The sequence below is a fragment of the Microtus pennsylvanicus genome, chromosome 2 (genome assembly GCF_037038515.1).
Source record: "Microtus pennsylvanicus isolate mMicPen1 chromosome 2, mMicPen1.hap1, whole genome shotgun sequence".
NCBI lineage: Eukaryota > Metazoa > Chordata > Mammalia > Rodentia > Cricetidae > Microtus > Microtus pennsylvanicus.
Genome location: NC_134580.1, coordinates 57,248,872 through 57,274,041, shown reverse-complemented (window position 1 = coordinate 57,274,041; position 25,170 = coordinate 57,248,872). Strand labels below are relative to the sequence as shown.

The 25,170-nt window shown below is 37.3% G+C and overlaps 1 protein-coding gene across 2 annotated transcripts in view; it reads right to left on the bottom strand.

The window, feature by feature from the left end:
- Nudcd1 (NudC domain containing 1) overlaps positions 1-25,170 on the bottom strand; it is a 38,767-nt gene that overhangs the window by 9,664 nt on the left and 3,933 nt on the right. Inside the window, exons 2-7 of one of the 2 annotated variants that reach the window (XM_075961053.1) lie at positions 21,307-21,461; positions 8,983-9,165; positions 8,534-8,714; positions 5,774-5,956; positions 3,694-3,901; positions 1,260-1,404 (exon numbers count right to left, since the gene is read on the bottom strand). In XM_075961053.1, coding sequence (XP_075817168.1) covers positions 1,260-1,404; positions 3,694-3,901; positions 5,774-5,956; positions 8,534-8,714; positions 8,983-9,165; positions 21,307-21,461 — 1,055 coding nt within the window. The remainder of the gene's footprint in view (positions 1-1,259; positions 1,405-3,693; positions 3,902-5,773; positions 5,957-8,533; positions 8,715-8,982; positions 9,166-21,306; positions 21,462-25,170) is intronic. The other variant, XM_075961052.1, reaches the window with a different exon arrangement.

Sequence of the window (25,170 nt, the reverse complement as noted above, 5' to 3'; positions counted from 1 at the left end):
AAAGTGGAAAAAGAGAGCAATTTACAATCTACCATTTCCCTAGCTTACTGATGTTAGATATATATGACAATACTGTATGTCTCTATTTTTCATAAAACATAAAACACTGTTTGGGGCATAAGTAACTTCTCTCATAAATATCAATGCTTCTTTGAAACCATGAAGTTTAAAAAGCCCTCAGCTTAATAGTTCATTCATTAAAACAATTACTGAGCTAGAAGATGGTGAAGTGGAAACAAAGAGCAATCTTCCCCACAAATCTTAACTCAAGACTAGACTTGAGAAAGAAGTAGGAGGCGCAGAAAGGCAAAGGACAGCAATAAGCACAGACACAAAACAGATAAAGATAAGAACCCTGACTGCTATAAATGACTTATAAAGGAGCAAAGCTCCAACTCCAGGAGACAGCAAGGGGATGCAGGGACTCGGTGACACTAACAGAGAGACATGGCTACTGTTGTTTCTATTTTATTTTTATCTCACTTTATCCTTTTTTTAAATTAGGTTTTATATTGGTTAGGCTTTGACTGTTCTGTTCACCAATGTATGCTCGTGATGACGTGGGGGAAGAAGGACTTACACACTTGCTGGGCGTGGAATGCGGTACAGCTCACACCCATGGCAGTTTTGCGAGGAAACTCCAGAGTAATTTCTACACTGCTTACGTATGTAGTGCAGAGACATCTGTACATTTATGCTTATTATAGCACTATTTACAATAATTTACTATACAATCAAGTCTCGGATATTGGCATATAAATGGCACAATTGTAATTGCTGCTTCTGTCAACATCGGTTGATTCTTTTAAGGAATCTCAAGATATAAATACACACATACACCATGTAAAATATGCCTTCACATTTCTGTATATATATTCATAGTAAAACATATAAATATTAAAATTTCAATCCATATTAAAACATTAATTAGGTTGATAATCACTTATTGGTGGCATTTACATAAGGAAAGGCACATTAATGTTTGACATGGCATAATTTTCATATAAGATACTCCTGGGGGCTGGAGAGATGGCTCAGAGGTTAAGAGCACTGACTACTCTTCCAGAGGTCCTGAGTTCAATTCCCAGCAACCACAAGGTGGCTCACAACCATCTGTAAATGAGATCTGGTGCCCTCTTCTGGCCAGCAAGCATACAGACAGACAGAACACTGTATACATAATAAATAAATAAATCTTAATAAAAAAAAAGATACTCCTGGATTCTTGGACAGTGTCTTATACTACTGTACTTGCTTACCAGTTCGTCGGAGGTCAGGTGCATCAAGCGTTCTGCTATTGCAGCACACTGGGCTGGGTCCCTTATAAGTTCCCCCTGTTTATCACCAACGACCAGCTCTGGCCACATCAGACCTTCATTCTTCTTAATCAAGGTAATCTCCAAGCTAAATGATTAAATGAGAAACACGATGCTACATTAAATATTATTCATTTAAACCGGTGCAGTATTTCATTACAGTATCCCAGCACTCAGTAGGCTCAAACAGCAAAGAATTAAGAGTTCATGGCTACTTGAGGCCAAGGAGTGAGAGCACATATCAGAATTAGAGAGAGAGGAAAAAGAGCAAAGGGGAAGACTAGAAAGAAAGGAGGAGGAGAGGGAGGTAAAAATTACCTATCTAGTATCTAGAGAGTATTTTACCAAAAATCTCACTCACGTTGACGTTTATCTATAATCCAATGATAACCTAAACTTCATAACTAAGCACGAAAGTGCCACCTAAAAGGAGCTCCACGTGGCCTGAAGACAGAATTGGAGTGACTGAGAAAACAGAAAATGGAATGCAGGTATGTAGCGTGCTACTAAATCCAAGTAATAAAGCACAAGAAGCATGGATCTATGGGACACAGCAGATAGATGAGCAGTGCACCATATACAACAACAACTGACCCACAACTAACCTCTTAAGATACAGACCCAACAATTTACTATCAGAAACTAAGAGCCTTAACATGTAATTTTAATCAAAGACAGGGCAAGTTAAATTAATGTCAATGGTAATTTTTAAAACATCAACTTTTAAAAAACTGAAAACAAATGTAGGAATTAAAAAGAAACTTTGTAACACAGGAAAAATGTTAATACAGTCTATATAACTTGCTTTATATCTAATTCTACACATTTAAGCCGTTAAACAGAAACTTCAATTGCACTAGGCAGGCCGTGCCAGAGAGACCCAGTGATGAGAAACTTCTGCTGCAGGAAAATGAAGTTGTGAGTATGGACAGACCACAGGCAAAGGAGGAAGCAGCCGCCTGTGTCTTTTGGACAGGAGAGGCAACCCAGGTAGCAGGCCTTGTGTTGCCCCCACAGTAAGGAAGCTTTTCCATGCATTAAATGTGCAGCACACTAACTCACATCCTGGAACAGCTTCAAGCACACAAATCCAAGAATACAATATGACCTATTATTGTAATTATCAAAGTAAACATGCAAACTTATCAACTATTCTTTAGCAAGGCTGTTGTTATCACGAATTCATAAAACAATTAAAGCACTAATTTTTTTCTGCAACTATTTAAGAGACTATACAAAATAATATCACTAGCCGGACGGTGGTGGCGCACGCCTTTAATCCCAGCACTCGGGAGGCAGAGGCAGGCGGATCTCTGTGAGTTCGAGACCAGCCTGGTCTACAAGAGCTAATTCCAGGACAGGCTCCAAAACCAGAGAGAAACCCTGTCACGAAAAAACCAAAATAATATCACTTACATAATAAAAGTTCTTATCATTAACACTGAAAATTACCACCACAATCAATAATGCCCAGACTTAGTTATATTCTCTAAGGAATTTGCCAGTCTGATGAGAATGGTAACAAAAGCAACAACACTGGCTCACACTCACCTAATGCTTTACCCTGTGAGAGGGACTACCTCGGGCACTTCATGTTTTCCCTCATCTACTGCTTCACACAACCAAATAAATGTCTTTATGTCCATGTTCCAAATAGGAATGGAAAACACCTAAGTGGTTAAGCAACTTCCAACTGAGCAGTGTGTTCGAGCTACCAACTGTACTGGCTGATTTTTAATTGCCAATTCTAAAAGCTATCAAGACTTTTGCATACACATAAACACAGTCAAACAGATGTGGAAACATACTGTTTCAAAAGAACTTCAAACATAATTGTTTTTCCATATATTATAAAAACCAAAAAAAACAGTAAATTTGTGCATGCTGAGCAATCCCTCTACCAACTGAAATACAGTCTAAGCCCCTTGGTTATCTTAGGAGTTTGTAGGGCTTTTATACAGTGAAAATGTCTTTTATATAAATATTTTCTTAACGGTTCATGTGTTGCTTTTAAAAAACATTAATAGATGAGCAAAAAATTTTGAGGTTAGCCTGGTCTACAAGAGCTAGTTCCAGGACAGGCTCCAAACCCTGTCTCAAAAAACCATATATGTATGTATGTATGTATGTATGTGTATGTATGTATATATATATATATATATATATATATATATATATATATATATCACAGAAGCACAGCAGCATTTTTACTCTTAACTACTTTTTTATGTAGTTTCAGCATTTTTAATCTATCTAAAAAGTCACCAATATGGATGGAACTATTAACATTCATCTTTAACATAACTACTGTAGAGAGAAAATATTAAAAAGTAAAATCATAAAAATTAAAATTTCAAATGTAAAACTACAAAAATACCTGTCATTCTCTTTAATTGTCCATGCACTGCTTTCACGATCAATAGATGAATAGAGCTTTCCTTTCAAAACCTGGACATCCTTCAGCATAACGCTGATGTTATCAGGCAAAAATCGTATTTCAATATCTTCCTTTGCACAGTTTTCTGGAAGCCTTACTGTTATTGTCAAATCATCATCAGTTTGCTGCCAGTAATACAGAGGTTCTACTGAGAAAAAGAAAATGCACTACATAATAAAAATTAGACATAACACACAAAATCAAAGAGAAAACCTATCCAGCCAATCACTGTATTTCCTAGTGAGTATTCTCTCACATATACACAAATTGTAAGCACAAAGACTTCAAGGAATTTGACACAAAGAGTTGTAACAAATGCACACGATACTTTCCTCTTCCAGGCTCACCCAATACATTAAGAGACGGGTGACGGCACTCATAAATACTACTGACAGCAACCCCTTACTTTGTTACTTCACTTTCTGCCTCTTTTTAACCTCCCCCTTCTTCTCCCTCTTATTTACATCTCTCTCTCTCTCTCTCTCTCTCTCTCTCTCTCTCTCTCTCTCTCTCTCTCTCTCTCTCTCCAGTCTCTCTGAAATGTGAACATATCAGTTACTCAATCTAATCACATAATGGATAACTTCTGACAATAAGGCTAAGAGGAACCTGTAAAATTACATGTTTTAGTGAAAACAGACTAAAGAAAATTATTACGATAATACCAAATAGTCCACAAGTACCATTTTCATGAGGTTTACAGAGAATAAAACCAGTTTCTATTCTCAGAAGTGTTAAGAATGCTAACCAATCAAACATATATAATTTAAAATATCCTCTTTTCCTTTATCATCGTGAAAATATCACAAACAATAATTGATAAATTGCAAGATGTAACACAAAGCATCAACAAGAAAACCAGCAGTTGGACATAAACGCACACTGTGCTCTGCTGGGACTGGTTTGCCATGGTCACAGCATGGAGGCAGAGACATCCCCAGTGATCAAGGCTCTCAGTCCTTCACACCTGCTCAGGGAATGAGTTCTAAGGGCACGGAGGTTTGCTTTAAGAACACTGACTTGGTAAAGACTTTTAGTACATTTAGCAATGAAATAAGGTTACTGTATTTATTGGGAAGACGTCCATGTCTAACAAAAACTGTATGTGAGGTAACAAAGTGAGGAAAGAGAAGAAAAGGCCCTAAAGGCACAACTCTTTCAGTATCGAGAGGCTCATATATTCATAAATTTGGGAACATATTTTTAACATTAATTACATTAGTATATTTAAATATGCCATAAAGGATTAATCTTTTTAAAAAAGTACTCAAATTTACTGAGGCCAATTTTATTTTAAAGCTTTCTTTATTTCTATTTAATATGTATGAGTGCTCACATGTATGTACTGGAGATAAGAATGGTTGTGAGCCACCACGTGGGTGCTAGGTATCACACCCAGGTCAGCAAGATCAGCAAGTGCTCTTAACTTCTGAGTCATCTCTTCAGTCCCCAATTTTATTCCAAATAATTTAGTCGTTTCAGAATAAAAGGCAGATGCAAAGAATGTGACTATCAAATGCTATATAATTTTGTTAAATATACTATTCTGGGATATGCAAAAAATAGCCTTTATTTATAAATACAAGTTTCTTCCAGAAGCCCTTGCTAATGTTTTTATTCTAAGGCATGACCTCCTGACATTTATCCACTTACCGTCAAGAAACTGCCAGTTTAAATCAAGGTAAGAATATGGATATTAGACCTTATTTTAGAAGAGCATTATCATACTGCCTTATCCATTATTAACATAAACATTGTTTATTATCTATTAAGTATTATTTATTAAGTATTAAACAGAGAATCAAGTAAGCCAACTGCAATTTCTAAAACACCGTATTATTACAAAATTACGAAGGTAAACTAGTTCACATCATTCAGGGAGAATCTTCCGAAAAAATGGGCCCATGAAATAAAATTAAAAGAAAGCAATCTATTGTGCCCTAGTGGGACTCATAACAAAGCAGACATACATGTATATGTACATAAGTGCACATGAGCGCCCCCTGGCAGGTTAAATTACCTTTGATTTTCTCTGACCTGTCTTCATCCATACTTTCTTCAAGCTCCTGATCAACTGAAACAACCTTGAAGGACTTATAGGACACAACCATGAGGCCGTTTCCGTCAGGCTCAACAGCAGCGTAATGTGGCACCGACTTTCCACGGAGAACGTGATGCTTCGTAATCTCATACTTTTTACTGTCTGGAGAAATTAAGTATTATGAAAAGCTAAAATATAAAAAAAAATCTTTTTAGGAATAGAAAATTGACAACTTATGGCCACCAAGGCAGCTAGCTCAGTGAGTAAGGGCTCTTGTCACCAAGCCTGATCACAAGAGTCTGATCCACAGACCCACATGGTGGAAGAGAGAACCGACTCGCATAACTATCCTCTGGCCTCCACATTCACACACACACACACACACACACACACACACACACACACACACACACCACATATATACACACAAAAAACCCACACACACACACACACACACCACATATATACACACAAAAAACCCACACACATACACATACTCCTGACAACTTTATCTACCTCAAATAAATCCCTACTTTAATATACTGGTTTGATGAAATTTTCTCTAAATTGTACTGTCCAGTACAGCAGCCACTTGCTGCAAATGGCAGCTTAATTAAAATTAGGTAAATGTTAAAATGCACTTCCTCCGTTACTTCTCCACATTTCCAGTGCTCAATAGTCACACGTGCCTGGTGGCTGATCCCAGTGAATGCCACATACCTAAAGTACATCAAACCTGCACAATTTCGTCTGGAGAACAAAGTCTAGACCTTCAGGGGACTAACTACTTTCCCCCACTGGCATGTAATAGTCACCTTTTGAAAAGAGACACTAGCTGAGAGCGAGGGGGAACGTGCGGAATGAATTTTTTTTCTCGTTACTAATGAAGGCTTCTAAAAATAAAACATTTACAGAGTAATTGATTCCTATATACCAAAATAGAACTATACAATTATTATAATTAATAATGAAATAACAACTTAAAACCTTTACAATAAATACCAATTTAACTGAATTTTAAAGTTTTAATGAACCTATTCTCTGATGAAGACAGATTGTTTTCTACATACTCCAAACACTTCAGATAAAAGAACTACTCTTTACCAAAAATCCCACAGGCAACACGGTTGGCTGGGACCCTGAACACTGCATTGACACACTTCCTGCAACAAGGCCACACCTCCTAATAGTGCCACTCCTTCTTACAAAGAAAACATTTAACTGGGTGGACTACAGTTCAGAGGTTGAGTCCGTTATCATCATGCTGGGACATGGCAATGTGCAGGACATGATGCTGGAGGAGCTTAGCGTCCTCCATCTTAATCAGAATGCCATAGGAAGTGAACTGAGACACTGTCGTGGCCTGAATGTGTATCAGACATCACAGTGTCATTTTTGCTCCAAGGCCACACCTACTCTAACGAGGCCATATTTCCTAGTAGTGCCACTCCCTATGAGCTTATGGGGACCAATCACATTCAAACTACCACAGGAATCTACGCAGAAGATGACGTGGAAAGGCCAGAGGTAGAAGATAACTTCAAGGAAGCAGTGTTATCGAGACAAAACAGGGCTAATACACCTATGAACTCAGAGCCTGTGACAGTATGCACAGACCTATACAAGTTCATGCCAGATAAAACTCTAGCACAAAGAAGTATACGTCAAAGTGTATGCAAAGTCCCACTACTAATGAGGAGGTAATTAGCAATAGATACCTGCTGGTAAAATGAAAATCAGCTTTTCCCAATGCAGTATCACTGGGTAGACAAGCACACTTCAGGACAGGGTAGTTGACCAATACTTTGGTTCCCAAAATATACATGTAAAACTCCAAGAGGATTGTTTTCTTTTGTGGGTGTGTTTGTGTTTGTACGCACACACTCTTTTTGGTTTTTTGTTTGTTTGTTTGATTTTGCTTGTTTTTTTTGTTTTGGGACCTTTTGGTGTTTTGAGAAAGAATGAAGGAACATGATGTTGGGTAGGGAGTATCTGGGAGGACTTGGGGGAGGAGAAAGAATGTGATCAAAATAAATCACACAAAAATTTTTAAAATGTAATAATTTAAAAATATAATAAGGAAGGAAAGAATACAAACCAGTGAGCAAACAAAAAAATCATTTCAGGTGATTATATACCTTTAAGTATTCATATTTTTATAAATATGTGCTCTGAAATAATCCACTTGTACACTATAAATATTTGGCACTCAAATTGGTTTAATAAAATGGTGATGACCAGTAATCTGGCAGAAAGTAAAGACAGGGTGACCAAACTAAGGATGATTGGAAGAAAAGGCAGAGTCTGAGGAGTTGCCAGCCAGATGCAGAGGGAGTAGAAGATGAACATGCCATGTTAATAAAGGTCCCACCATGTTGCAGAGTGTAAATAGGGCGTATGGGTTAACTTAAAGGTGAGAGCTAGTTAGTGACAAGCCTGAGCTCCTGGCCCAGCACTTATAATTGTTATTAAGCCTCTATGTAGTAATTTGGGAAATGGTGGCTGGGCATTTGGGAACTGGCAGACGGGACAAGAAACTACTGTTTACAATTTGAGGTCTCGAAAATTCATGTCATTCTTTTAAATAAACTGCATAGTTGGTTGTATTATAGAAGCATATCATAGTCTTTTTAGAAGCATAGTTTATTACATTTCTCAAGAAGCAAACAGTAAATCTTCCATTTCAAGCCCACATAAGGGAAGACTAACTAGAGAGGTTTGGAATCTTGTTTACTTTACCTTCGTTTTTCTTACTGACAGTGACCCACTCCAAAGAAACATAGAAACCACTTCCTTTCATGTCCAATTCCTCCTTCTCTATTCGAAGAAGAAGCACAGCTACTGAATGTTCTTCAGCTTTCAGCAACGAGATACTGTGAATTATAATAAACGGATTCCCAAGTTCTTCATTAAACACAATCTGTAAGGGAAAAATTACACATATTTAAATGCATAGTTTATAAAAGAGAAATATGATCAGCACTCTTGACAAGAGAAAAAAAAAGACCAAATAACAGGACACTTGAAAGGAATGGACAGGAGGAAAAGAAAGAAAGCAATGTCCCAGAATTATGACAGGAAAGGGTGCTTCACAGAGCACACAGCGCAGTCAGAAAGTGGCTCTCCGTCTAGTTTGCATACACCTTCTGGATTCTGCACAAGTCTTACAAAGAACAAAAACAACTCACTTCCCATTTTTCAGGATTATTTCCACGGTCACCTGTTCCGATAACATATAATCTTCCAGTTCCATCTGACAAGGTAACCCAGGTAGGGGATGTAAAATGGATAGATGCACAAAGACGATTGTCATATGCTGTCAAATCTGTAGGAAGACGAAAAACCTCTCGAGGTTTTCCTAAGGCAGTGTCCTGAAACGAAACCAAGGATTATAAGCAAATCCCTCTCTTCCTGATCTATACACATGCAAAATACCGACAGTACAGCTGATTCTTCCATATTCGAAAGTTGCATCAATTTCCCTTCAAGTATGAACTTTATGTACTGATTTTAACAAATAACAGTAGATGGGAGAGGTGGCGTACAACCTCTAGGATATTACAAAACAAGTTACATCACCATCTTTGCCCTTTCTTAGGTTACATGCTGCAAGGGGGCTAGCCAGAAGCTGTGGTGATGATCAGATAGGGGAGTAAATACCCACGCAAGGAGGAACCCAACAATCACAGAACCCTGTGACTGTCATAGAGTTTCCCATGAGAAACCAAGGGAGACTGCCACTTTGCGATTCCTGACAGAGACTGAGATGATTTCCAAGTGACTGGGTACTGTAGCTGTTATGTCAAAGAGGCTAGTACAGCACGCTAATCTCATTTCTTTCTCTTAGCTTTAGGGCTAATGATCACTAGTGTTAATTTTCTAACTAGAAATACCACATTGTATTTCAAATGCCTGTGTGGATAATATTCTACACCAGTGATTTCCAGCCTTCGTATCACTGTGACCTTTAAATACAGTTAATCACGTGGTGCTGACCCCCAACCATAAAATATTTTTTGTTGCTACTTCATAGCTATAATTTTGCTGCTGTTATGAATTGCAATGTAAGTATCTTTGGTTTTTTTTTTTTAATGGTCTTAGGTGACCCCTGTGAAAGGACTGTGACTTCCAAATGGGTCATGACCCACAGGTTGAGAACCACTGTTCTACAGCAAAAAAAAAAAAGTATTATTGAATAAAAACGAACCCCCTCAAAAATCCTGAAAAACAAGTAAATGTGCCTTTAATTCCAGAACTCAGAAGGCAGAAGCAGGTGGATCTCTGTGAGTGAGGCCAGCCTGGTATACAGAGCGAGTTCCAGGACAGACAGGGCTATACAGGGAAGCCCTGTCTGAAGGCAAGGGGAAGTATTACATTTAGATAATGCAAACTTAGATTTCTGTTCACAAATTTTCAGTTGTTATCTGCCTTTACGATATAGAGCTATGATAAGAATCACCAAAATGTTTCATAAAAAAATATGTTCAAAATTTACCATTTAGGAAATAAATGCTCATAAATCACTATATTTTCTATATTCAATTGTACGTTTAAAAAATGTTTAATTGTCAGAGCTCCGTACAGAGGAAAGTGATCCTTGATTAATGTATTTTAATCTTGTGATTCTATAATTGTTTTAATCTATACTTTTTTAACTACAAGATTTCGAAAAAAGCAAACCACTTTAATCATTTATGAAATTATCTTTCATTTTTTTACTCACGTTGTTATATTTGGTAATGTCGAATTAAATAAGAAATATAAAATAGCAAGCACAGCAAACAACAACTGCTTTTAGAAACATCATATATGAATACTGACAATGTAAAACAGGATTATATCAAGATTATATATTATATCAGTACTGAAATGCATTATACACAGTGCAGTACAGCCACCGTCAGTAAACATTTGGCTTATTGCAGTTTACAGAGGAAACAGAACAAGATCCAATCAGGTAGATGGAGGTCAGTTAACAGAAATTGTGCCGTAGGCTGATGTCCACGCCTGCATTTAGAACACGACATGGTACTTCCACAAAATGAAAACAGACAGACTCATCAACAAGTGATACTGGTACACTAGCTTACTTCTGGGGAACCTCATCTGACAAACACAGGAATACCACATATTTCAGTAGGACTGTTAATCTGAAGGCTTTACAGGAAAAGTTAAACGACTGACAGGGGACAGTTTAATAATTGTAGGATAGTCAGTCGATGATTGTCCATACAAAAAAGCGACACACAGGAAACAAAGAAGCACACACAGGGCTAATATCCAGGTAAACATTGACTTGTTCTTGAAACCTCAAGAGCCCCTAAAGCCTGTTAAAAAATGTCTTTTAAAGGTAAAATAATATTCTACCATTATCAAGAGAAAAAAATTAGACTTGCAATGCCTATCCTTGGCTTAAGTGCCCTATTGGCAGAAGAAATACGTATAGGCTTATAAAAAAATGGTAAGAAATCAAATTTAACGATATAATTATACGCTTTGATATAATCCAACCTACAGGGATTTATATAGTATTTCTATTAATATAAGCTCAAGCATACAGAAAAAGAAAATTTAAGCCAGTGAAAACTGGGATGTCGTGTAACAGCAGCTCCTGATGCAGCTCCCGCAGGTCTTGGTTTGGCTACAAAATCCAAAATTACAACATTCTTCTACTGAACATAAATGTCAGACAAACACTGCGACTACAACGGGACAAGACAAAACAGCGTCACTCCATGAGAATTTCCACACAGAAGAACACATCACTACAAGCAGGATCTACAGCACGTGACAGGAGCCACTGCGTCTACCTGACTGTCACAGGCAGAGCTCCAGTCCAGTCTTCTATCCTAGGTGACACTTGACAGCCCCATCTCCCGCTTCCTGCAACCCTGCCGCTCCAAATCACCCCACGAGTCAGATCCCTTACTATCACCAATGCTAAATCCTCCCAGACACCCTGTGGCTCTCCTTCACTTATGTTTCCCCTTACTGCAAGGAGTAATAGATCCAACTTGTTCAAACAGTGTGACTGTTCTGTCGTCTAGAAAGTGCTGGCAAAGAAATAGAACAGCCACTCTAAGGAAACCCAAATACCAGATAAATGTACTCAGATAGATTTGTATCGCTAACAAAAAATAATAAACTCAATGAGATACTGACAAAGAAAAAGACAGAATGATATAATGTGCTTACCATTCAACATGAATTCATACATGCACAAACAAATGTGAGGCGCCATCAGCTCACAGCAATGACAGACACGGAACAGTGCTTAGCATCAGGAAGAGAAATAAGACTGGAGTGTGGCTGGGCAGGGAGACTGCTGGCAAAGGCTTTAAATATGTTGTGATTCTTGTTCCATACCAAATCATTTGTATAGCACACATAATTTAAAAATATAAATAAAGAGATAAAATAATAAAGGTAAAATAGACTTCCACAAAGCAGGTGTTGACTGCATGATCTGTCAGACTTACTCTGGCGAACCATCATTAAGAAGGAAGGCTAAACTAGGCAATCGCTGTTCAAGTGTTTTAGGCCATTTTCTTTTAAATACATGGCTAAACATGACTGAAGTTAATAGAAATATAATTATCAGATAAATTGGTGCAATATCTAATAGAATAATTAAGACACTTGAGTATACAAATGTGAACCAAAATTAACGAACTTAAAACACACAGTGTTTGCCTCACTTGAGTTAAATAATAAAATGAAAACAACCCAAATGTTCCCAATTTAGAATTTAGTTCAGTTCTAAAGTGTCCTCATAATAATGCCTCAGGAAAGTGACATCTCCAGCTCCAGGCTCCACATATTATCCTTTACTCACAAACAAAGCAAAACAAAACAAAACAAAACAAAAATGTAACCATGTTAAAAATTACTAGAAAATCACTTGGGGTAATAATTCCCTGCTGATTTGCAGAACTGGAATTGTGCTGGCAAATTTAATACTCAATGAGGGACTACAGCATGAAGCATTTTCAACTTTGGCCATCTCATTTAAACATCACCAAACTGATGAAGCTGCAATCATTAACCCAGCTTAAGAGGGGTTCACATGGATCAATCCAACTGAAACTCCATGGCGACAGGGCCAAGATTCCAGTCCTACCGAGTCCTGTAGATGGTAAATCTCTCTTCCTTGTCGTTATCATCTAGGAAAGAAACCATTTTTTCTAACAAATACTTCAAATCTCAACGCAATGCACAAATGCCATTCCCTAAAACATTCACTCTGCAATTAGCACATTAAGTTTTTCTTTAACCAGACATGGTATTTTTGGCTATATTGGCTCCTATGCCATAAGCATAATGTAAGTTATAATGTTCATATATTATAGATGGACGACATTATAAAGGAATAGTCAATAGCATTTATACTGCATATATTTATCTAAATTAGATTTTGGGGTCCTTGTAGTTACAGCCGGAAACAGAAAAGCTTTGAATAAATGAAATATTTTGTTTTTGTTTTTTAATACTTACACTCCTATGGGGAAACTGGAGGTTAAAAACATGTTCAAGCAGAACTTGGGAGGGATGCCACCCAGGAGTGCTGTTACAATGGGATTAACATCAACCATTGTGAAACATGAACTTCATTTCTTAAACTTTTTTCTATTCTTTCTTTTATTGTTTTTATTAAGCTATATATATTTTTTATGCTCCCCTCCCTTCCTCCCCCATCCCCTTCTACTCTTTCCCATGATCCCCACACTTCCAATTTACTCAGGAGGTCTTAACTTTTTCTACTTCCCATGTAGATTACATCCATGTATGTCTCTCTTAGGGTCCTCATGGTTGTCTAAATTGTCTGGGATTGTGAATTTTAGGCTGTTTTTTTCTTTGTTTTATGTCTAAAAGCCACTTGTGAGTACAATTTGTCTTTCTAGGTCTGCGTTACCTCACTCAATATGGTGTTTTCTAGATCCTACAAATTTGCCTACAAATTTCAAGATGTCATTATTTTTTTCTGCCGTGTAGTACTCCATTGTGTAAATGGACTACGTTTTCCTTACCTATTCTTTAGTCGAAGGCCATTTAGGTTGTTTCCAGGTTCTAGTTATTGCTAATAATGTTGCTATGAACATAGCTGAACACATGTCCTTGTGGTATGATTGAACATCCTTTGGGTATATACCCAAAAGTGGTATTGCTAAATTTTGAGGAAGGTTGTTTCCTAATTTTCTGAGAAATCGCCACACTGATATCCAAAGGAGCTGCACCAGTTTGCACTCCTACCAGCAATGCAGAAGTGTTCCCTTTACCCCACATCCTCTCCAGCATAAGTTGTCATTAGTGTTTTTGGTCCTGCCCATTCTGATAGGTGTAAGAGTGAATCTCAGAGTTGTTTTGATTTGCATTTTTCTGATGGCTAAGGATGTTGAGCATTTTTTTAAGTGCCTTTCAGGTATTTTAGATTCCTCTGTTGAGAGTTCTCTGTTTAGATCTGTACTCCATTTTTTTTATTGGATTATTTGTTCTTTAGATGACTAATTTCTTGAGTTCTTTGTATATTTTGAAGATCAGCCCTCTATCCAATGTAGGGTTGGTGAAGATCTTTTCCCATTCTGTAGGCTGCCGTTTTGTCTTGTTGACTGTGTCCTTTGCTTTACAGGTTATACTTTGAAAACGTGTACTCCAAAAAATTGGAAAATTTAAAAGAAATAGAAATTTTCTGGATAAATATCACTTACCAAAATTAAATTAAGACCAAATAAGCATATTAAATATACCTATAACCACTAAAGAAATAGAAACAGTCATCAAAACTCTTCCAACCAAAAAAAGCCCAGGACCAGATTGTTTCAGGCAGAATTCTACAAGATTTTCAAAGAACTAATACCAATATTCCCCAAACTGTTCCACACAATAGAAACAAAAGGAACATTGCCAAACTCTTTTTAGGAGCCTACAATTACCCTGATACCCAAAGCACGCAAAGATATTACTAAGAAAGAAAATTACAGACCACTCAACTCATGAACATTGATGCAAAAATACTCAATAAAATACTGGCAAACTGAATCCAAGAATACATCAGAAAAACCATCCACCATGACCAAGCAGGTTTCATCCCAGAAAGGCAGGGATGGTTCAACATACGAAAATCTGTCAATGTAATCCACCATATAAACAAACTGAAAAAAAAAACACATGATCTTATTAGATGCTGGAAAAGCCTTCAACAAAATATGGCATCCCTTCCTGACAAAGGTCTTGGAGAGAGCAGGGATACAGGGACATACCTAAACACATAAAGGCAATATACAGCAAGCCAACACACATCAAGCTAAATGGAGAGAAACTCAAAGCGATCCTACTAAAATGAGGAACAAGACAAGGTTGTCCGCTCTCTCTATAGCTGTTTATTATAGTACTTGAGGTTCCAGGCAGAGCAATAGGACAACAAAAGGACATCAAGGGGCTACAAATAGAAATAGAAGTCAAAATCTCACTATTTGCTGAAGATATGATAGTTTACATAAGTGACTCCAAAAATTCTAACAAGGAACTTCTATAACTCATAAACACCTTCAGTAAAGTAGCAGGAATCAAGATTAACTCAAAAAATCAGTAGCCCTCCTTTATACAGATGATAAATGGGCTGAGAAAGAAATCACCCTTCACAATAGACACAAATACATAAAATATCTTGGAGTAACTCTAAGCAAACAAGTGGAAGACCTGTATGACAAAACTTTAAATCTTTGAAGAAAGAAATTGAAGAAGACAGCAGAAAATGGAAAGATCTCCCATGTTCTTGGGTAGGTGGAATTAATATAGTAAAAATAAATAAACAAGGCAAGCTTCAGGACTCGAAACAGCCTACTGGCACCCAAGGATCTGGGCTACAAAGTAATTATTACTTGTTTCTCTATGGCATAGTCACACATTACATGAAATCCAAGAGCTACTCCCCACACTTTAAAGACACCACAGAAAATGACATTCTTGTTACTAGAGAAAATAAGAACGCTTGCCAAGTAAACAGAAGTCTGTTATGACAGAAATATTCTAAATATTGAGAAGCAGCAAGTTTCAGTAAATTGAGCAGTAGCAGTAGCCCCCCAAGGCTTTTTCTACACCCTAAACACACTTTCTCCTCATCGACATTCCTAAAAGCTTAAATATTGCAAGCCTACAGTGAAACTTGCTTGGCGTGGAAGGCCTCTTACAGCTACACTGAGTTGCTGCCATCTGCTGGCTCTCACAGGTAGGGAAGGCCTTTCATTTTCACAAGGTATCATTTTGCAGATTTAACAAGGGTGCTCATTTACACCAGCCACAAGGAAAGGCTGGTCTCTAATTAGTGGTCTGCATTCTTCACATGCTCTCAACAGAGCAGCTCAAAGAATTTGCTGGTTTATTTTGTTGCTGGAGAGAAACAAAATACTAAGCATGGTATTCCACTGGCCAGCACCGGGCAGCAAGACTTCATCGCCACTAGGGCCCTGGGAAAATCGCCTACTGTGCTGGATAAAATTTTAAATTTCCAGACCACTGTCAGCCACAACACACTGATTCAGAGTCTTTGAAAATGGAATTCTGAAATTAGTTCTTATGTTAGCTAAGTACTATACATGATTCTCAGGTGAAGTGGAATTGGAAAATCAAAGAAAAAAGCTGAATTGATGGAGAAAAAAACAAAGCAAACAAAACAAAAACAAAACCCCCGAAACCTGGCTTTTTATAATATAACATATACATTATAGGTAACAGCATCTTTTGAAAACTTGATTGGGTAAACAGAGGAATATTACAGAAAAGAGAAAAGGCAATAACTAAACTAAAAAAAAAAGTATAACCACTTTCTCTAAGTTGCCCATAAAGAAGACAAATTAGGTCAGAAAAAAATGAATATCAAAAGTATTGATATTTGCCCCAATTACACATCAAATAATCTGTTTGGATATAATTATAGTAACTTGTTTCCTGGGGAAGTTTCCAACAGAGAAAAATACTAGGACCAAACCACAGTGGTTCTGGTGATTTCCAGGGAAAATAAGTTTTATCTCAGATTTCTAATAAAGTATTTGTGGTTTAAGCTGGGCATGGCACTGCAAGTCCTGGTCATCAGCAAGACAACTGATAACAACCAAGCTCGTGGCTCTAACTGTGACCCTGTACACCCACCCCTTCCAGTTCAGCACAGTGCCTACAGGGAGTCACCATGCCTTAACCTTGTCAAGTGTGTTTCTACGTTGCCAAAATGCCCATCACCCCAATGTAAAAGGCAAGTTCTTTTCTTTCTTTCCCCAACTAGAGACAGTTTTGTTTAGGTAGCTCAGTTTGCATCTGACTTCTGGTTCTCCCATTTCCATGTCCTGAGGAATGGGATGAGCAGTGCATCATCAAGCCCAGCTCCTGTGAGGCAAACTCTACTCCACCCCTCAAATCTCTGTGGAGGTGACATCAACCGCATCCCTAACATCTGTCGTGTACTCCCGTGTACTATTGCGCATCTCACGGCTGTACTTCACTTCGGCATGCTATCAATTTATTTTTAACTAACCATATAGAAACATTCAATCATGTTTAAAGAAAAATATTTCTTTACCCAGGAAATTAATTTATCTCAAAAACTAAAGATAACTAAAATGTGTATTCATGTTGGTTTTTTTTAAAAAAAAATACTAAATGGTGAAAAATTAGTAAAACAGAATAAAAGGGGTTATAAATGAGCCTTTTATGGAGTGCTAATGGAGCTTTCCCCTTCAAGAACACTACATTTTATTGAAAATATTCCCCTTAGAGCAAGCTATTTCTACTTTACTAAAAATTTTGAGAGAAAAATGAACAAAGAAATATGATTTCACTGATGAATAATGGTAGCATATCCGCATGTCTAAAGTAGGCCAAACTGATTCTCAGCACATAATTCAAGGAGCTCAGAGACACTATTCAGAGGACAGACTGAAAGAGGCAGTCTGATGGGCTATTTACAAGGGACTCAGAGCGTCCACCTTAGCCGCCCACTCTTCTTCCTTCACGTGTGCTAACGAGGTTCGCGCTTACCTTACTCACCAATTCAAGTCAGTATCATACACTCTAGTGACAATGGCATAAAAACCCTAAGAAATCGTTTGACGAGAGTTAAAAATGTATATAGAGTTCAAGTGGTTATTTCAGAAACACAATGTCACCTGTGGAACATGCAGGCCTATGGTTTTTACCAGGTAAGTTTCCCTGCCAGCAGATCCAGAGGCCAGAATTAAAGGAATGACCATTATACCTGGAATTCAAAAAGTGCCTTCTATGGGATGATCCATTAATATTTATGTAAGAATGAAATCATATTCTAGACTGATTGCTATTCTGTATGCCCATTTTGGACAGGAACTTCTACGAATAAATAAATAAATAACCAACCAACCATATGGAGCAGATGAAAACACACAGAACTGCCCCTGGAGTCATCCTGGAAAAAATAAAGGAGGGAGGATCCGTATCCACTGTTGGGAGGTAGTGTGGCTACTATGGAAACCAGTGCGGGGGCTTCTCAAAACACAAGCCATAGGACTAATGTGAGCTAGCTACACCATTTCTGGACATATACACAAAACCCAGAGATACCTGCATATCCATTGCTAACACTGTTCTAGTCACATTAGCAAGGAAATGGAGTCAAGCTAGATGAATGGATAATGAAAATGTGGAACATATTACAATGATATTTATGAAATCATGGATAGAACTAGAAAATACTGTATAACAAGATGCAGATAAACAGATCCTAGACTCCAAGTGTTAAACATGTGTTTCCAGATGGGAGTAAAAATGGGTAAAGACAGGACACTAGAAAAAAGCCCAAGTGAGTAGGGGAAAAAAAGAGGCTTTCAGGGAGTGGAGAGGGGGAAGACAATACAAAGGTGAAGACAGAGAGCAAAGGGAGAGTAAATAAGGAAGGAGAATCAGCCAAAACAATACAAATATATGGTAATCTCTTACTTTTTAAGTTAATTTAAAAAGTAAAAATAAATTATAAATATGCTCTATGTCCTATGCTTAACAACATCTATCTGTTCCTCCTAATCTATTACTCTATACCTAACTTCTGTGGTTCTATGCATTGTAGCTTGGGTATAATTGATTTCACAGCTACTACCAGACAAAAGAAAATACAGACCATATTTGTCTTTTTTCAGTGTGGGATACCTCACTCAAGCTGATTTTTTTTTTCTAATTCCATCCATTTACCTGCAAAACTACTTATTTCATTTTTAAACAGCTGAATAATACTCCATTTTGTAAATGTATCACATTTTCTTTATCCATTCTGTTGACAGACATCTAGATTATTTTCAATTTGTGGCTATTATGAATAGAGCAGCAATGAACATGGTATTAGTCATTCTGATGGGTGTAAGACAAAATCTCAAAGTAGTTTTCATTTTCCTGATGATGACGGATGCTGAACATTTCTTTAAGTGTTTCTCGGCCATTTGAGTTTCTACTTTTGACAATTCTATTTAGATCTGTATTCCATTTTCAATTGGGTTTATATTATTTGAGGCTATTGTGAAAGGTGCTGTTTCTTCTATTTCTTTCTCAGACTGCTTGTTATTTGTACTTAGGAATGTTACTGATTTTTGTGAGTTAATTATGTATCCAGCTACCTTGCTGAAAGTGTTTATCACCTGGAGGGGTTTCCTGGTGGAATTTTTAGGGTCATTTATGTATACTTTAGCATCATCTGCAAATAAATGTATTTTGCCTCTTCTATTTTCTATCTCCTTGATCCCCTTCAGTTGTCTTATTGTTCTAGCTAAGACTCCAAGTATACCGAATTTGTATGGCGTGTAGACAACCTTACCTTGTCCTTGATTTTAGTGGAATTGCTTCTTAGTTTCTCTCCATTCAAGTTTATGTTGGCTATGGACTTGCTGTAAACTGCCTTTATTATGTTAAGGCATATCCCTGGTATCCATAATCTCTCCATAACTTTTATCATGAAGAGGTGTTGGATTTTGCCAAAGGTCTTTTCTTCATCTAATGATGATTGTGTTTTTTATCTTTCAGTTTCTTTATCTGGTGGATTATATTTATCAATTTCTGTATGTTGAACTGTCCCTGTACTTCTGGGATGAAGCCTACTGAGTTATGAACAATCTTTTTGATGTTCTTGGATTCAGTTTGCAAGAACTTTATTGAGTATTTTTGTATCTGTGTTCACACGGAAAACTGGTCTGTAATTATTTTTTTTCTTTGGGTCTTTATATGGTTTGAGTATCAGAGTGACTGGCCTCTTAAATGAATTGGGCAGTGCTCCTTCTGTTCCCATGTTGTGAAATGATTTGAGGAGTACTGGCATTAATTCTTCTTGTGTGCTAAAACCATCTAGTCTGAGGCTTTCTTTGGTTGGGAGCTTTTAATAACTGTTTCTATTTCACTAGGAGTTATAGGTCTTTTTAAATTGCTCACCTGGTCTTGATTTAACTTTGGCGAGTGGTATGTATTGAGAGAATTAGCCATTTCTTTTAGATTTTCCAATTTGGTGGAGTACAGGTTTTTAAAGTATGTCCTTAGGGTTCTCCAATTCCCTAGGTATCAGTTGCTATACTCCTGTTTTCATTTCTAATTTTGTTAACTTGGATAAATGAATACATAACATATTGAAACTTACAAAACACAATGAAGGTGGTTCTAAGAGGCAAATCCATAGCAATAAGTGCCTACATTAAAAAAAAAAAAAACAGAAATCTCATAGTAGTAACTTAACAGTACACTTGAGAATTCTATAACAACAAAAATAAATCACACCTAAAAGTACACAGCAGGAAATAATCAAACTCAGGGCTGAAATCAGAAACAGAAACAACCAGAAAACCAAAAACATAACCAACAACAAATACAAAAAATTAGTAAAGCATACAGTTGGATTTTTGAGAAAAAACAGTAAGACTGACAAACCCTTATCAAAATTAACTACAAGCTACTTATAAGAGATGCACTTTTAACTTTAACCCTTTGAAAGTAAGAACACTAATAAATACAAAGAGAAAAGAAAAAGAACACTTTGTGTGTACCTGTGAGTGTCATCACACCAAGACTTTTGACACAGGCTCTAGGTATGGAACTCAGATTCAGAAGAGTCAAGCACTTTACTGACTGAGATTTCTCCCTAGCCAGAATTTTAGTTTTGAAGTCAGTTGTGACTCTATTAATATCAATCCAACAAGATTTCAAGGGAAAGAAAATTATTCCCAAGACCTAGAGAAAAAAGGACTACTTCATAATGCTAAAAGAATCAACTCAAACAACCAAACATAAATGTTAACATAGTTTAAATCACAAAATGGCTGGGTAGAGGGATTATAAAAACTAGAACAAGAGTAAAAGCTCCAATTGACATAAGCAGAAAGGAGCGTTACAGCTTGATGACATGTTTCCACATTCCAGAGGAATATGCACCATGACTGTCGGGATATCAAACTCAAAGAGACTATAAGGAGCCAACACAACAGGATGAGCTGTCTTTACACTCTGCATGATTTTCTTACCAGCATCACTGTTAAGTTCATGATCCTCCCAAGGTTATCAATGTAGTAGACACTGTCTTGATACCAGGCATCACAGTGCAGATAATTATACATTCCAAAAGCATGCATGTGCTCCAGTGTATACTGGTCATCCCGAAGTTTTACTTCTGCTACAGCTGAAAGACAATATAAGTAAATAAACACACATGTTTACATATATATATAGCTATGAACACAATCATCAAAACATACACCTCAGATCATTCCTTTGTAGAGAATGCCTACAGGGCACAGAACTCAGGCAGTGCCAGCTACAGAGGCTAGAACATGCAGGACTTTCATAGGACAATCCTCTTCCTTAATGGACCTCTACAATTTTGAATTATAAGAATAGAAATTCTAAAAACAAAGGACTTCTAATCTAAGAACAAACAAGCCCAGCTTGTAAATTCTTACCCTAGTGTATTGTTCATCTTTATCACACAAAAGGGTACAGATAAACTGTACTATATGATTATACAGCTAGAAAACTATCTCTGATGGGAACAGATGGCCCAGATGATCCAATGATTCAGACGATCTCTGTTCTACTTTCCTCGGAGTTCTGCATCCAGAATACCTTCAAGGCTGCTGCTGGCTAAAATAATCCAGGCTCACAGACTACTCCAGTCAGGAATTTACCATAATCCCAAAGATAAGCAATGTCCCCAATCAACAAGAAGTAGTCTAGAGAACTATGCCCACCTTCCCAAAAATAACTTACGGATATTTGTCATTGTTTAGGGGTTTGTTTTCAAATTATTATTGGTCATGGTAAAAAAAAAGCAAAAAACTAAACAAATGAGTGAAATTCCAAGATTTCTTTCTAAAGGAAAAAAGAGATAATATATAGTACTGATAGGATAAAAGGATAGATTACTGAATCTACTTTAAACCCCCCCCCCCAAAAAAAAAACAGCTATTAATCTCAGGATATTTTACATTGGCATGGAGTTTAGTTTATTGATACAAATTTAAAGTTATTTCTGTTATACTGCATTTTTCTATGCTTGTTTGGGATATTGTGCTTATACAGCTCATTTAAAAATATAACAGATAATTAAAAATACAGATTCATAGTCATCTATAATAGTCAAACTTATAGTTATGTTAGATATATTTTCAAGGTCATAGAGAGAAATATTTCAGACAGATGGGTAATCTTCAAACACTTCAAAGACCTCAGAATATGACATTTAATATGTTTAATATTTAAGGCTTTTCATGACAGTGAGACATATCTATTTCTGGCAGCACCAATCTACTTCAAAGAAAATAATGGGCAGTGAGGAAACTCTATATGGAGTTTACTTTCTTTGTGGCAAAAGAGAGTCATTGGGCAAAGAAACTACCCTTGCCTCAATTGCTAATAACTACTGCCCAAATTGGACCAGCAGGATGCAAGAAAGGTAACTGCCAAACTTTTCAAAAACAAGTAGGAGGACAGTCCTTCAGAATTCCCTGCTTCACAGGAAAATCTGTCAGATACGTTAGGACTGTAGGCCAGAGTTGGATGCCTCAACATTACAGAGAAACTCTGGATGACTGTCCAGGCAGCCTATTGTCCCTTTCACTAGATAACATTTCACCCTTTGGGGGTCTTTGTTCAACATCCATCAAAGACCCCAAAAGGGTGAAATGCAAATCAAAACAACTCTGAGATTCCATCTTATACCTGTAAGAATGGCCAAGATCAAAAACACTGATGACAACTTATGCTGGAGAGGTTGTGAGGAAAAGGGAACACTTCTGCATTGCTGGTGGAAATGCAAGCTGGTACAACCCCTTTGGATGTCAGTCTGGCGATTTCTCAGAAAATTAGGAAACAACCTTCCTCAAGACCCAGTAATACCACTTTTGGGTATATATCTGAAGGATGCTCAATCGTGCCACAAGGACATGTGCTCAACTATGTTCACAGCAGCTTTGTTTGCCATAGGCAGGACCTGGAAACAATGTAAATGCTCCTCGACTGAAGAATGGATAAGGAAAATGTGGTACATTTACACAATGGAGTACTACACAGCAGAAAAAAATGACATCTTGAATTTTACAGGAAAATGGATGGAGCTAGAAAACATTATTTTGAGTGAGGTAACCCAGACACAGAAAGACAATTATCACATGTACTAACTCATAGGTGGTTTTTCAACATAAAGCAAAGGAAGCCAGCCTACAAACCACAATCCCAGAGAACTTAGACAACAATACAGATACTAAGAGAGACTTACATAGATCTAATCTACATGAGAAATAGAAAAAGACAAGATCTTCAGAGTAAATTGGGATCATGGGGACCTTGAGGGAGGATTGAAGGGGAGAGGGGAAAGGCAGGGAGGGGAGGTAGAAAAATGTAGAGCTCAATAAATATCAATTTAAAAAAAAACAGAAAAAACCAAACTACTAGTTTTAAATGTTTTACACTGGACTAGATTTTTGTATATTGTATACAAAATTTGTATATTGATACAAACTTGAGATAAATTTTGTAAAAGAAAAAAAACAGAAAGAGAATGAATGTGCACTAGGTGCTAAAATCATCTTTTCCTGTCACTCAAGTCAGGGCCCAACCCACTAAACGGTATGCCTTCCCACCTCAATTAACTGAACCTCAATTAATTCTCATACTCATACCCACAGGCCAACCTAATCTATTCCTTATAATCTCAATAAGGGGGACTCCAGATTGTGTCAAGGTGACAGTTAGAACTAGCCACCACCCTGGCTTTGTAAAATACAAGAACTATGTACCAAGAACAGCTGCAAAGGAATGCAGCTGGAGAGTGAGCACAACAATTAGATTTCTATAACCCAATGTGACTTCATCTTCACTTCTTCCTTTATAAACTCACTGTAAGGATCCACTGGTTCCTAAACAGGAGGTGGAAGTTCAGATTTGGGTTCCTGAGACAGTACTTCATGCAGCAGACAGAGAAGGGGTAAAACCACTAGCAAGTTAATAAGGTCATCCAAGTCACATCCAACTCACACCAAGAGGATGACTGAAGCCGGGAAACACTTCGGTTCACAGGCCAACTCCTAAGCTTATAGAACACTGATGGGGGGTGTGGAAACTCCTAAGCTTATAGAACACTGATGGGGGGTGTGGAAACTCCTAAGCGTATAGAACACTGATGGGGGGTGTGGAAACTCCTAAGCGTATAGAACACTGATGGGGGGTGTGGAAACTCCTAAGCTTATAGAACACTGATGGGGGTTGTGGAAACTCCTAAGCTTATAGAACACTGATGGGGGGGTGTGGAAGCTCCTAAGCTTATAGAACACTGATGGGGGTCATGGAAACGTCCCCTTTAGTTTAAGGAAGTATTATTTTATAAGGAGCAGTTAGAAATATATACTCATTAAATAAGAGTGAGTTGGTTTTCTAGCACCACCGTGTGGATGAAACTTAATAATGCAGGAAGCATGTATGAACATAATAGCTCAAAGCAGTAACGATATAAGACAATAATAAGCTAAGTATGTTCTGCCATATTTGGATAAAGAGTCCTGAGTAACCTTAAACAAACCAAAAGTTTTTAACTTTTTGCCTCATTATAACACCACCCACAAACATAGATCTGGATATGATTGACAGATTTTTATAAGATATTCACATATCATTAGAATACATAAGCCAGCAGTGGGTTTATAACATGATGACTATTTTATAAATCTGCTTGTTAGGTCACAGAAAAAGGCTGCCTCTCTGGCCCCAAAGGAGCACTGAAGAGTTGTCACTGCAGTTATCATGCCGATCATCTTAAATAGAAGGAGGGGTGCAGAGCTCCACAGAGGAGGAAGCAGAGTTCGGTCCATGGCAGAACTTAAGCACCAGAAGAACTC